The 14,308-nt window shown below is 39.4% G+C and overlaps 1 protein-coding gene across 1 annotated transcript in view; it reads left to right on the top strand.

Moving 5' to 3' along the window:
- The window catches only part of AAGAB (alpha- and gamma-adaptin binding protein), a 45,265-nt gene that overhangs the window by 23,845 nt on the left and 7,112 nt on the right, over nt 1-14,308 (top strand). Inside the window, exons 8-9 of the mRNA XM_014536297.1 lie at nt 10,387-10,469; nt 11,314-11,410. Coding sequence (XP_014391783.1) covers nt 10,387-10,469; nt 11,314-11,410 — 180 coding nt within the window. The remainder of the gene's footprint in view (nt 1-10,386; nt 10,470-11,313; nt 11,411-14,308) is intronic.

The raw sequence follows: 14,308 nt of genomic DNA, 5'->3' as shown, positions 1-14,308 counted from the left end.
TATTTAAACACACACAAACACACACACACACACACACACACACACACACACACACAAAACAACTTATTTTCCCTGGCCTGGTAGCTTTTTGGTTAGAGCCTTGTCCTGATGCATCAAGGTTGCAGGTTTGATCCAGGTCAGGGCACATACAAGAATCAAACAATGAGTACATAAATAAGTAGAACAACAAATCCACGTTTCTTCCTCTCTCCCTTCCTTCCTTCCTCTCTACCTTCTCTTTCTCTACATCTGGCATAGCTGATCACTCCTTTCACCTTGACAACATCCCACTTCTGCTTCTAGAACTCTGTACTCTTGGCTTTCCTACCTCACTGATCAATCTTTCTCAGTTTCTTGCTGGCTCCTTCTCTTCTCCCTGTCCTCTTAATTTGAAATGTCCAGGGGCTGAGTCCCTGGTTCTTTTTATTTACTACACTTACTTTTGTGGTGATCTCATCGGGCCTCTAGTTGGTAATAATAATGTCTTATGGTATGACCATGGGAATACATGGCTGAAGTGAACAAGGAGATGGGAAAAATAGAGATTGTCTAGTGTAGGTTAAGTTTGGAAAAACCAAAGCTCAGAAGGGATTTAATTGGAATCTGTAGTTAGGGTATGAATAGGGTAAATATGGACTTGATTTCCCAAATCCTAGACTGCTATTACTTAGGGACATTCCCTAAAGCTTAAAAATAAAATGAAGGCATTATTGAACATAGCAGGAGGTAATTTATGGAGTACATTACACTAAAAGATGATCCAGGCAGAAAATTGATATGGCTCACAAAGGGGCTACAATAGTTCTCATGAATGACACTTATATTTAATTCAAGTTAGGAAGGTATGTAGCCCAAACTTTAAAGGCTTATCTTGGAAAACAATCATGTTTTCCTTCCCAGTATTTTTCTATGCAATGGTTTTTCTATTAAGTCTTGTACTGGCTGTTCTTTGAATTACATGTTGTTGAATTTTATAGAATTTAATAAGGGGCATTGTTTTGTTTGGTATGCTAGTATATGTGAACTAGCTAGGTACAGGCCTTTAGAATGTAGAATCTCCATGCATGCATCTGGTATGACATCTTCCTTTTACAGGTGGGAAAATGAGGCCTCAGGAAGGAGAGGGGACTTGCCTGTATTCTCACAGTGAGTCAGTAACTAAGGTGGGACCCGAGGGCAGGTCTCCTGACCAGGAGTGCTGTGTGTTTTTCCATTACAGTGTGCTGATTTACATTATTGGCTGGTTAGAGGAATGAGCACAGTGGTTAAATAATTTACCCAGGCTGCGTGGGAAATTATTGGCAGAGCTAGTTGAGTTCATCCCTATAGAACCCCATCAGCGTAGGTGTTCTGGCATGAGTAAGATTTTAATGAGACAGACTAGAAATAATGATCAGAAGTACAGGTGAGAACCTGAGACTTGCACTTGGTGTCTGAAGTGGGGTGGGGGAGAGGACAGCTTAGTGGGACCTTGCCCTTAACCTGCGGGGGGGGAGGGGGCAGAATTGAGTTAAATTGTAGGACACCCAGTTGGTATCCTCCGAGAACTGGAGAATTGCTTGGTGTGGAAAACCCACACATCTAGTGTCAGAAGTGTTGGTTATGAATAGAGACGGAAATGGAAGTTTTTTCTTTAGGGGTCTGATGAAAATGGTTGAGAAACACTGGATCTGGTTGCAGATACTTAGCTCTATCTTAGAGGAAATCCCCAGGTATCATTGTATTTATTGTAAAGGTCAGTCTTCTAGGGAAGTCAGAGTTTCCGTTATACGCATTAAAGACATAACAAAATGGTCCAGGAAACGAAGTGGTTAGGAGTGTTTACAATTGGGCTATGCATTCTAGACGTCTCCATCCACATCAGTTTGCTCACTGTATAACCTCTCCTATGCTGTCTTGTCTTACATTTCCTAGACCTGAAAGTCTGGCTGTGGCTCAAGAAAAGGGATGTGGATAGAATTTCAGCTGCCTACTTGAGTTACCCTCAGTCCCTGTTAGAGCCGGGCTTATGGCTGTGGAGAACTACTATTTGGGTCTATCTATATAATTTGATAATGTCCCCTTATTATCACCATGAAAGGAGAAACTGTGGGTCAGTGCTTTATGCCAAATGTGACAGATTTTAAAAGTTGATTCTCCTCACCTGTCTCGTCTCCAGTGAGATTAACTTCTTTTTTTATTTATCTGGTACGCCAGAAAGCCTGGTTGCAAAATACTTTATTTTCATGAGATGGTCTGGGCATTATGCTCAGCCCTGTGCCTTGGACTTGGGAGCACTAGGTAAATAATAAGGTTTGATTTGAAGGGGAAAGAAAAGAAGTCTGATGCGTTGTTTTGGTTTTCAAAGGAAGTTGTCACTGTTTCACATGGGAGGGTAGCAGTGTCAGTTTAATTTACCCAAAAACCCCATGCTGGGCTTTGTCACCTGTGCACTGATGAGGGAGGGCCATGAGGGGTTTAGTCTGTACTTACGGATCTCAGGTATTCAGTGGGTCTTTTTGCAAATACCACCCCTGAGTGAAGGGCAAGGAAGGAAATTCTGTGATCTTCTATTGTTTCTAATCAGTGAAAGAGGGATTAGGCTAAACAAATATTAGAGTTGTGACTTTGGTCCCTCAGTGGTAAACAATAATTGTAGAGATTGTATTTCTAAAGCCCTGAGAATGTTTATCCATAATAGTTTAATCTCCAGTGATGCAGGTGGGTAAGGAGTAAGTGGGATTTTAATAGTAGAAATGATTATTTCTTATGATAGTTTTGTTTCCCATTATAAATGGAAAGAATTATTTATCTATTAATGCATGCTCCCCTGAATTTACTTGGTAACAAGATACCATGGCAGAAATCCCAGATTCCAGTTTAAGGAATCATTTGCAACTGATGTACAGAGCAGTGGCAAGAAATGAGTGCCAAAAACACAAGATCTGTCTGGCTACCTGATGCCTGGGCTACTCTCCTGAGACAGTAGATGGCTAATGCCTATAATAGAAATCGTTTTTTAAAAAGAGAGAGTAAGAAATGATTAAATAAAAATTTAAATTTAGTGTTACAGAAAATAAAATATCAAATCAGTGAGAGGAAGAATGGTTCATGAGGAGGATTCTAGTGGGGTCTGTCTCTGCTAGGTGATCTTGGGAAGATGGCATCATGTCTCTGGACCCCAGTTTCCCTAGGATAGGGTAGAATTATACCAAAGCTATAGTCTATAGATCTGAGTTCCTTGAGACAGAATGTGTTGCTCCTCTTTATCCCAACGCCTAATATTGGGGAACTGAAAAATTACTTGAGTAATCTCTGACAGCTGTCTAACTGTGAATATTATCATCAAAACTAAGATAAATAAGACATATACTGAAGGCATAATTTGGTGCGGGGTGGGGGATTGTGTTGTAAGAGAAAAAGGAGAAGAGGGAATTGTGAAAAATTAGAGAAGCTGGAAGGGAATAAATGTGTGAGTCAAATGTGAGACTTTGTTTTAGGAAATAATGCCCCAGATTGTCCATAAGCAAATGAATGATGGGAAATCTCTTCAGATTAGTCACTGTGGTAGCACATACAGGCCTCCTTCTGCAGCCACCTTGCAAAACATTTTTGGTAGTCTTGCTTTGGAATTATTTTTAGAGATGGCTGTGAACCACACATAAGATAAATTATCTTTTCCTTTACCATAAAAGTCTTGTTTCATTGCTCTCATTATTCCCCACACTTGGCTCTAAATGATATTTTGCTTTGATTCTAAACATTCCTTTGAGAATTTTCAAGAGTGTGCTTCAGACTCCGGAGATTGGATTTCACAATGGGAGCATTATTAGAAGTAGTGTAACGCTTTCCTTTACGAGACCTTTGAAAGGACAGTGCTCATTTTGATGTTTAGTTCACTTTATTAAGAATTTGTAGCCTGGACCTAGCCGGTTTGGCTCAGTGGATAGAGTATCGGCCTGCAGACTGAAGGGTCCCGGGTTTGATTCGGTTCAAGGGCATATGCCTGGGTCGAGGGCTTGATCCCCAGTGGGGTGTGTGCAGGAGGCAGCCAACCAATGATTCTCTCTCATCATTGATGTTTCTATCTCCCTCTCTCTTCCTCTTTGAAATCAATACAAATATATTTTTAAAAAAAGAAAAAGAAAAAGGAATTTGTAGCCTAGCCTCCTGAGCATTGACATATGCGCCAGGAGGTCATGGTTTGATTCCCGGTTAGCTGATCCATGATTTTCTCTCATCATTGATGTTTCTATCTCGCCCTCTTCCTTCCTCTCGGAAATAAATAAAAATATTATAAAACAACACTAGGAGGACACACACACCAAAGTATTAATTGGCATCTTTGGGGATTTTTAAAATTTTCTTCTTTATACTTTTTCTATTTTCCAAATTTTCTACAATGAAAAAATCGTTTACCATCAGGAAAAAGAGAGAAAATACTGTGTATTACTTTCTGGTTCAGTTCATTATGTGCTCAAGGATTGGCAGAAACATTGCTGACTTGTTGAGCAGGTGTCCCCAGTGTCATAGGAAGAGCCCAGATCCACGTCTCCAGAATCCAGAACCAAATGCAATGTTTCAGCCTATTTCTCAAAATAAGTGCTGTTTTTAATAACGTATTTCGAAGTTTTACCCTTTTCGAGCAGTAGTTTAGTAAAAGAATAAATCAGTTCTAATTATTTTTTATTTTAAAAACATTTCAATTTATCAAGCAGATGTGAAAGGTGATATAAAAGTATAGGCTTATTTCCCTGATATCAGTGAAATCATTTCTAATGAAGCACTGCTTAAAATAAGTTTTTATGTAAATAGTATGGTGTGATTTAAAAATACCATTCAAAAATAGGTACAGCTTTTCTGTGTAAGTTGAAATATCTTAGTTGTGCTTATGGTAAGTTTGATCATGTTTATCACATGGGTGGAAACGAAAATATTTTGTGGGGAATGAAAGGGGATGTGAAAAACCTTAAAATATGGGGAAAACGAACTTCTTAAGATGATGCCAAATAATTGTGGCTTTAAGGAAATAAAAGCTGAATTATGAATACAGAAAATACATAACAGGTCATCTAAGGCATTTTGGGGCTGTGTTTACGGAAATTCTTAATATTGTGATCAGTATATATAAGTTTAAAGTAAAAACGTCTATGTTTAGCTAATGCTTGCACCTCTGTCATATGAGGCTGTATTTTGGGGCTGTGTTTACGGAAATTCTTAATATTGTGGATCAGTATATATAAGTTTAAAGTAAAAATGTCTATGTTTAGCTAATGCTTGCACCTCTGTCATATGGGGCTGTCAGCAGATATTTCAGCATCTCTGCTGTATACTTAACACTCTGCTGGGAGCTGTATTGTCTGTGTGTGCAAGGCATTTATAATATAGTTAAGGATGGCAGATTGACTCCAGACAAGTACCTATGCTAGCATTTCTCTCAAGGCCTAATTGAATAGTCAGGACATAAAAGGCAAATGGCACTGAGGTAGAAGTGATTGTGAGCTAAAATCATCTGTAGAAGTTTTCCAGAGTAGAGGGGAGATATTTGTGTTAACAGGAGATAAGATGGAATCTCTTAAATGTTTTTACTCTCTTTTTTCATTGAAAATATTTTCAAGAAATTACTTAAAACCTGAGAATTTTAGCCAAAAATTTCCTTTCCTCATTAGTAGATCTGTATCAGTGGTTCTCAATTGGAGGTAATGTTGTGTTTTCCCCACCCTCAACTCTGGGGACATTTGGCAGTGCTGTAGGCATTTGGTGGGTATAGGCAGAGAGGTTCACAGGACTCTCCCTGCCACCCCCATACACACACAACAAAGCCTCAAATGTCAGTAGTGCTGGTTTGAAAAACCCTTTTTAGGTACACTTGAGGGACAGTGAAAGGATAGTGAGTCTTAACCAGTTAACTGCCATGGGTCCAAAACAGAAACCATCTCCACACTCCCCGATATTTTGAATTTAATTGCGTCTATAGATGCTTATGGTGTACAAAGGGTTAACCACCTGCCTGCCACTAGTTTTATGTGACTAATGCCTCCAGGAGTTATGGGGCTGGGCTGGAATTAATGAGAAGCATTAAAGTGGTATATGATTAATTATTCAGTCCTGAGCTTAGTTTAGTTGAAATCAGTCTAAACCAGGGATATAATGAAGGATTATGGACAAAAGAGAACTACGGTATATGGGAATAAAAAGACATATTTTTGCATTTGACCCAGGTTTGTGTCATATCCGATATTTGTATCTTAAGCATTAACTGTCTCATGTTATCTCTGGGCTCTATGGAAAGAGGAATTGATAATTAGAGAGTTCTGGATTTCATGTTCAGGTTCTAGCTGTGTGTTTTTGGACAATTTACTTAATCTCTCTGAGTTACAGTTTACTCTGTAAAAAAGAATAATAAACGCTCTGTAAAGAAGATAACAAAATAAAGGAGATAAAAGTTGATTTCTATTTGTGTGTAGAGGGCATATTTTGTTAATTGTGAGGATTAAAGGAGCATTGCATCTTTAGTACTGAGAATGTTAAGCTTACACATACAGAGTAGGGCAAAAGTAGGTTTACAGTTGTGAGTACAGGAAACAGTTTATTCTTGTATAATTATTAATTAAGTAATTATTGTGTTATTTTCCATATGAACAATTGTAAACCTACCTTTGGCCCACCCTGTAGTTAGCACTCAGTACATGTTAGCTATTATGATTATTAACCCTTATAATAGTTCTGCAAGGTAAGAAATGGTATACCCTCTGCATGAATCTAGAAACTGAGGTACAAGGGCATAACTTGTACAGGACCACGCAGTAAGTAGTAGAACTAGGATTCAAATCCATGCCTTTATCTCCAAATTTATATGCTTATCATATTGCCTTGATAAATTAGTGGAGAGAGCAAAGAAAATTAGAAGAAAAAAATACTTTTTTAAAGAATGACTTTGCCCATTCCCCATATTAAAATTTCCCTTTTTGCCTAGGTTTTTAATTCTCTAGATGTCTCATGGAATGCATGTCAAAATTTCTATGTGAGATGAATTTTGATTCTAAAATAACCATTGCCTTTAGATTTGTAAAGGGATATGCACGTAATTTCATATATTATAGTTTTTTTGAAAATTTCATTTAAAATAAATAAGAAAAGCTCCTCCCAAGGTTTAAGAATTTCCCATTTCAAATTTTTATTCTAGAGCAGTGATGGCGAACCTTTTGAGCTCGACGTGTCAGCATTTTGAAAAACCCTAACTTAACTCTGGTGCCGTGTCACATATAGAAATTTTTTGATATTTGCAACCATAGTAAAACAAAGACTTATGTTTTTGATATTTATTTTATATATTTAAATGCCATTTAACAAAGAAAAATCAACCAAAATAATGAGTTCGCGTGTCACCTCTGACACGCGTGTCATAGGTTCGCCATCACTGTTCTAGAGGCTTTGGTTTTGTTTCTGACACTTCCTGGAAGAATTCTATGCTCATGACCAGCACCACTGGATTTTTTCCTTCATGGTACTGTCATTTTTATCTGTTGTTCCACTGGTGCCAATTTACTAGTCTACTGAAATTGAATGGGATGTTTTCATAACCAGAGTTTAATATACTTACTATGCCTTTCAGAATAAATGACTTAACAACTTCCCCTTTCCGCCGCTCTGAGGTTCCAGAAGAATCAGTTGAGTAGGTGGATTAATTTATTCCTTCCTACTCTAGTATTTTGTGGTATCAATAAAACCATAGATACTAAAGCCAGTTTCAACAACTACCTGCTAAAAGAATAAATCCTTCTTAATAGGATGGCATTTCCATGCCCTGAATCGGTGGAGAAAAATCTGGCAAACAAGGGAAGATTTGTGTAATCCTTTTCTATAAGAAGAATAGTCTTTACAGAGGGTGCACATGGGCAGAATTTTGCTAAACATTGAACTAACTAAGCAAAACTGAGTTTCTTTAAAATTGTAAATGTGTAAAGTAAAAGCCAAGATTTTTGAGCAATCAGCTTTGGATAAACAAACATGAATTGCTTTACTAATTGGGAAAATTTATGCGTAAAACTTTCTTAAAATATAAGCAGTAAGAACATAGTGAACTCTCTTGTTAACTAAATGCTCCATTGTGTATAAGAAAATACTGAGCAAAAGTCCTTCAAGCTTATTTTAATTAGCCCAGAACCTGATTATAAATTCAGTCATCTGTGAACCTTAGAAGGGTTCTGAAATGTAAGGTTCTTGTTTTTCTCTCTATTAAGTAATTTTTAAAAATATCTAAGCCCAGCCAACTCAAAGTTACTGTCAAGAGAAGATAAAGAATACCTCTTTACTTTATAAAATCACTAACTTCTAGAGCAGAATAGACTTTAGCAATCATGTATAGTAACCCTCTTATTTCACAGGACAGAAAATTAAGGCACAGTAAGATTGATTGCTTTGTCCAAGATCGCACTGGTAGGCAGAGCCAGGAATGAAATCCAGGCTTTCTGACCTAGCCCACTTCTCTTCCCACTATTCTGACTTTTTCATAATTTTGAAAAATTGGGACGTTCATTTTTTTATTGTGTAAATACATTTAGCACATAATCGTTAAATTAACAACAAATCTCTTTGACTAGTAAACACATGAACATGAAATGAAAAGTTTACGGTATTCAGCAACGAGTCTAGCTCCCTCTAACTCCTGCCTATCCCAGATCCCCTCCTTCGCGGCAGCCATTTGAAGGAATGAGGCCTTTTAAATAGACTGCTTTGGTCTAATAACATACCCAAGATGGCATTCTTCTTCTTGGATTGCAGTCTGACCTGCCAAGGTTAGATATTGCCCAACAGTGGAAAAACATAAGCTGTGGAATTGGAATATGGAGAGATTTGTGAATTGGATTTGAAAATTACCCAAATCCAAGTTATTTTCAGTAATAGAAGTGTTCTCTTACAGCAGTACTCTATTACTCAGATAATGCCTTTTGTACAAAGAGCCTAAAGTACTTTATAAGAGCCCTTGTGTATCCTCATGACATGTGAAATCCCAGTCTGAGTATTGCACAATTGCATACAACTGCTGTAAAGTCTATAGCACATTGGCCAGAAAGAAAGAATTATGTTGCTGTTTGAATAAATCTCCCTCGTTAGTGGAACCATCAGTGTGGGACACCACATGGAACTGCTTCTCAGCCTCTTCAGCCTACCTCGTTGAAACCTCAGTGCCTGGTCCTGGATGGAGCACATCCAGGCATTTGGCCTGGAGAGTTACTCCCAGAATGAGCAAGCTGGACAAGGAGGTGAAAGGGGCTCCAGGGTGCACCTGCACCTGTGGCCCTGCTGTCACAGGTGAGGTTGTGGAGCAGGAAAAGCAGCAGGGCAGCAGCAGGCTTTCAGAATTGAAGCCTTCAAAGCCGAGGTACCGGGTTGATAGCCACATGCAGTAGGGAGGCGAGGCAACTCCCCATGTGGTGAGAGGTCAGGTTGGAACAAGCTGCAGTCTAGACCCAGGAGGCCACACATTGGCTTTGTCCCTGTTGAAAAGGCAAATCTCCCCCAGGGGAAAGGAAGGAGGGCTGAGATGCACGCGGCTCTCTTTGATACCTGTGTGTGATGGAGCCTCTGACAGCAGTTCCGCCTGGCAGGGGAGAGGACACGGGAAGTTTGTAGGTGGTTGAAAGAGAGAAGAGAGCAGAGCTAGGGAGAGGAAAGGCAAGGTTGGAGGAAGTTGTCTTTTTTTGAGAGAGTTCTTTGACTTCTATACTGTTAGACTCTTGAGATGTGGGTTTCATGTTTTACTCTGTGGCAGTGTTTTGTTTTCAGTGTCCCTGATGCTAACACTCTCCTGGAGTACTTGGTAAAAGTTCAGATTCCTCGTCCTCTGTTTCAGAGATTCTGCCTCCATTGGAAGTAGGGAGAATACTGCCTACTGAATACTGGGGTAGTTTTAATAAGTGCCAGGTGGTTTGGGGGAACACTATCAAATCAGGGCTTGGGCCTTTACTTTCATCAGTTCTAGACGTTCTGCTCTAGATTTGTCCTCCATTGTAAATACAAATATCGAGAGTATCAGGGGCCTTAACTGCAAGTAGCTCATTTATATCAAAATCAGAGCTGTTTTTCAAAAAAGGCATGCATGTTCCTCTTCACTTTCAAACACTGGGATACTACTAATTCATAGTGACTATTAAAACATTAATGCTGTTAATCTTGACAAACAGAAGATATGTTATAATGGTTCTGTCATTATATTTGACTTGGACTAATACTCTGATTTTTGAAAATTATTCCGTATTTAGAGAGTATGGTAATTGGTAAAAACTATGTTTTACAGTTAGAACTTTTATAGTGAGGAACTAGCCATTGTTTCATCATCACAGTCATTTTAACAACTTAAAATGTAAGTTAAAATTTTCAGTGATTGTATTTTTTTCTTTTCAGATAGGAACCAAGGCTTTGGCCTTCTCAGCTCATTGGCTGGAGCAAACCATAGCATTGGATCAGCAGACCCGTGTCACTCAGAGGTAAAGATTTTGCCTTTATCTTTTCTCCTCTTTTACTTTAATTCCTCCTTGTCATTATGAATCTTTACATCATTTATTATTTTTTCCTTTTCATTTAAGAAGTGGCAGAGAATATTAAAAATAGATAAAAGGAGAATCTACAGCAGTCCTCTTGTGCCTGGTACCTGTGAGAGAGGCTGGTTCAGCATCAGAGCAGTGAGCCTTTCAAGATGTTTGCAATCTGGGTGGTTTCATGTGTTCTTGCTAGCGTGCTTTTCAAAAAGTGCGAGGATTTCCTTGAGGCATAAAGTTGCCTCCAGATCTTTAAACATAAAATAAAATTGATGTTTCTTTTTCAGTACTTCCCATGTACAAGGCCCTGTATAAATCTGAGGCAAAGTCCTTGCCCTCAGAGAGCTTAATAGGCTGATTTCAACCCTCTGTCCTCAAGGACTTTGGTCCAAGTTTACCTTGGTCGACATGCTGGAACCAAGGGCACCTTAGGGCCACATTGTGCTTCCAGGCATCTTTTTCATCAGTCTCTGAGCTGTTTATGATATGATCGTGTTCATTTTCACATTTCGAATAAAGCATGGATCTTAAAAAAAAACCACTATGTTTTAATAGTAGCAAAATCATGACACTTTCTAATTTTTTTTTTAAGGAAAATACTCCTAAGTTAGTGAATTTTTAGCCATTTATTTTTTTATGTGATGTTGAGCCTTCTTCATCTCTCCTTGTCTCTAGCCCCTAATATTGCTTCTCTAAAGCCAGCCCATGGGTGGAAGTGTGAGCCTTTTGGATTTAGTTCTGAAGTAGCCTGCTATTAAAGTATTGCTTGTGTGTTGTGTGTGTTCCTCAACAGCAGCCCCGTTTGCCAGCAGCAGATAGGACTGAATCCCTCCTGGATCGTCGGAGTGGTGCAGCTAATACAGCAGATGCTCAGGTCGATAGCATTGTGGGTAAGTTCCTCCTTTGGCTGCTAAGAGACAGCTCTGTGGAATTTGGAATAGCCAATGTATCAGGAAATAAATCATCTGGGGAATATTGACTTTATATATGGGCAAGGGAAGGAAGTTGATAGTGTAACCCCAAGTGAATGTGAGCCTTGAGATGGCTATCAGAAAAAGGAGGAAGAATAAACACATTGCAAATCTGTATCATTTTTCTCTCTGATTCTCTTAGCAAGATCTTGATTCAGATCATGTAGCTAAAACAGACAGGACCAGGTGGTGAAACAGCTTTATATCTCCATATTACACAGTTTTTTTCATAGTATTTAACAGTAGTTAGAGTTGATGGTATCAAGAATAATATCTATACTAATAAAAGGGTAAAATGCTAATTAGGGCGAATGTCCTCTGGAAGACCTTCTGGATGTCCTTCTGGACAAAGCCACAGCGGCTGCGAGGGCTGAGACATGGCTGCGAAGGCCAAGGCGCAGCTGTGAAGGGCCAGCCTCAGGCCAGCAGTGACAGCAGCAGCTGGGTAATGGGGGCGGCACCTTCCCCTGATCCACCAGGTCGCCTCCCACAGAAGGAGCCCAGACTGCGGCTTAGGCCAGGGGCCGAGGCAGAGACAGTTAGGGGCGATCAGGCCATCAGGGGAGCAAGTTAGGGCCGATCAGGCTGTCAGGGGGGCAAGTTAGGGTCAATTAGGCCAGCAAGGGGTGAAGGTAGGAGTGATCAGGCAGAGGCAGTTAGGGGCGATCAGGTAGGCAGGCAGCGGGGTTAGGGGCGATCAGGCAGGCAGGCAGGTGAACGGTTAGGAGCCAGCAGTCCCAGATTGCGAGAGGGATGTCTGACTGCCGGTTTAGGCCCGGTCCCAGCAGTTGGATATCCCCCTAGGGGTCCCAGAGGGTGCAGGCTGGGCTGAGGGAACCCCCGTGCACGAATTTCATGCACTGGGCCTCTAGTAACCTTATAAACCCTTTCACATCCTTTTAAAGTTCTTTTATATATCCTCTTTCTCACCTGGTACAGTGGGGCCTTGACTTACGAGTGTCCCGACTAACGAGTTTTTTGAGATACCAGCTGTCTCTCGGCAGATTTTTTGCATTGAGTTGATAGAGTAATTTGAGTTAACGAGCTCCTTAACGAGCTTGGTCTCGGAACAAATTAAACTCGTAAGTCAAGGCCCCACTGTAATTAAGTTTGGCAGAGAAGTTATTTTATGAGATGATGGTGAGGCCCAGAGCAGTTCAATAATTCACCTAAGGGTATCTAATAAGAAGGTCCTGGAACTGAAACTAGAATCTAGTCTGCTGTCCAAAAGCCAGAAAGCCAAGGAGCTTAGTTGAAATAACTATAAATATTCTTTTGTTAGGGAACTACTATAATCTCTACTTTCTCTTTATGCCACAGTAATAGTTGTTTGCAGGCCTGATCCACTGATGGATGTTAAAATTAATAGATGAAAATTTTAGAAGAAACATGACATTTGCATAGTCTAAAAGCATTTCTGCTAAGTTATTTATTTATTGCAGAGGGGAAATAGTAACTTTATATTAGAAAACTTACAGATACTACTTCAAGTGATGAAGATGACCTCACCAGTAGTAATAAGATATACTGACATCATCTCCCCATGGTCTGTACCAAACGGGCACTCACACTTGTGCTGTTTATGCCAAAGGTGCATAATCTCAATCTAATAATAAGAAAACATTAGACAAACCCAAATTGAGGAACATTATACAAAATAACTGACCAGGACTCTTTAAAAGTCATAAAAGACAAGGAAAGACTCAGGAACTGTCAGAAATTGGAGAAGTCTAAGGAGATTTGACAGCTCAATTTTGTGTAGGACCCTGGAACAGAGAAAAAAGGCTTTTAGTGGAAAAGCTGACGAAATTTGAATGAAGTCTGTGGTTTAGTTAATAGCACTACCCCATTATTAACTTCTTGACATTTATAATTATAACGTGGTTATATAAGATGTTAACATTGAGGGAAGGTGGGTGAAGGGCATATACTATTTTTGCAACTTAAAAAATCCTCACCCAAGCCCTAGCTGGTTTGGCTCAGTGGGTAGAGTGTCAGCTTGTGGATCGAAGGGTCCTGGGTTTGATTCCGATAAAGGGCACCTACCTTGGTTGCAGGCTCCTCTCTTACAGGAGGCAACCAATCAATGTGTTTTTCTCACATTGATATTTCTCTGTCTTTCTCTCTTCCACTCTCTCTAAAAATCAATGGGAAAAGATCCTTGGGTGAAGATTAAAAAATAAAAATAAAAAATCCTCACCCAAGGAAATATGTTTACTAATTATTAGAGAGAGGAAGAGAGGGGAGGAAGGAGGAAAGGAACAAGGGAGAGAGAGAAAGAGAAAGAGAGAGAGAGAGAAATACTGATGTGAGAGAGAAACATTGATCGGTTGCCTCCTCTATGCGCCCAGACTAGGGATTGAACCTACAAATGTGCTCTGATTGGGAATCACATCCGCAGCCTTTTTGGTGTTCAGGATAATGCTCCAAGCAACTGAGCAACCTGGCTGGGGCTTTGTTACTTTTTTATAAAGCTAAAATTATTTCAAAAAAAATTTTTTTTTAATTTATCTTTATTGTTGAAAGTATTACAAATGTACTCTTTCCCCTTCCCTTTGACCCCCTTTCACCCCACATTTGCCCTCTGCAAGGCCTACTGCATTATTGTCTATGTCCATGGTTATGTATATATGCATATAAGTTCTTTGATTAATTTCTTCCTTTGCCCCCCCCTCCCCTTTCTTCCCTCTGAGATTCATCATTCTGTTCCCTGCTTCCATGTGTTGGATCTCTTTTGTTAGTTTATTTTGTTCATTATATTCCATATATATATATATACACACACACACACACTAATAAAAGACAAACATGCAAATT

Source organism: Myotis brandtii, unplaced genomic scaffold, assembly GCF_000412655.1.
Source record: "Myotis brandtii unplaced genomic scaffold, ASM41265v1 scaffold160, whole genome shotgun sequence".
Classification (NCBI taxonomy): Eukaryota; Metazoa; Chordata; class Mammalia; order Chiroptera; family Vespertilionidae; genus Myotis; species Myotis brandtii.
The sequence above is the reverse complement of the archived record's forward strand: the minus strand, read 5'-3'. Positions and strand labels throughout refer to the sequence as shown.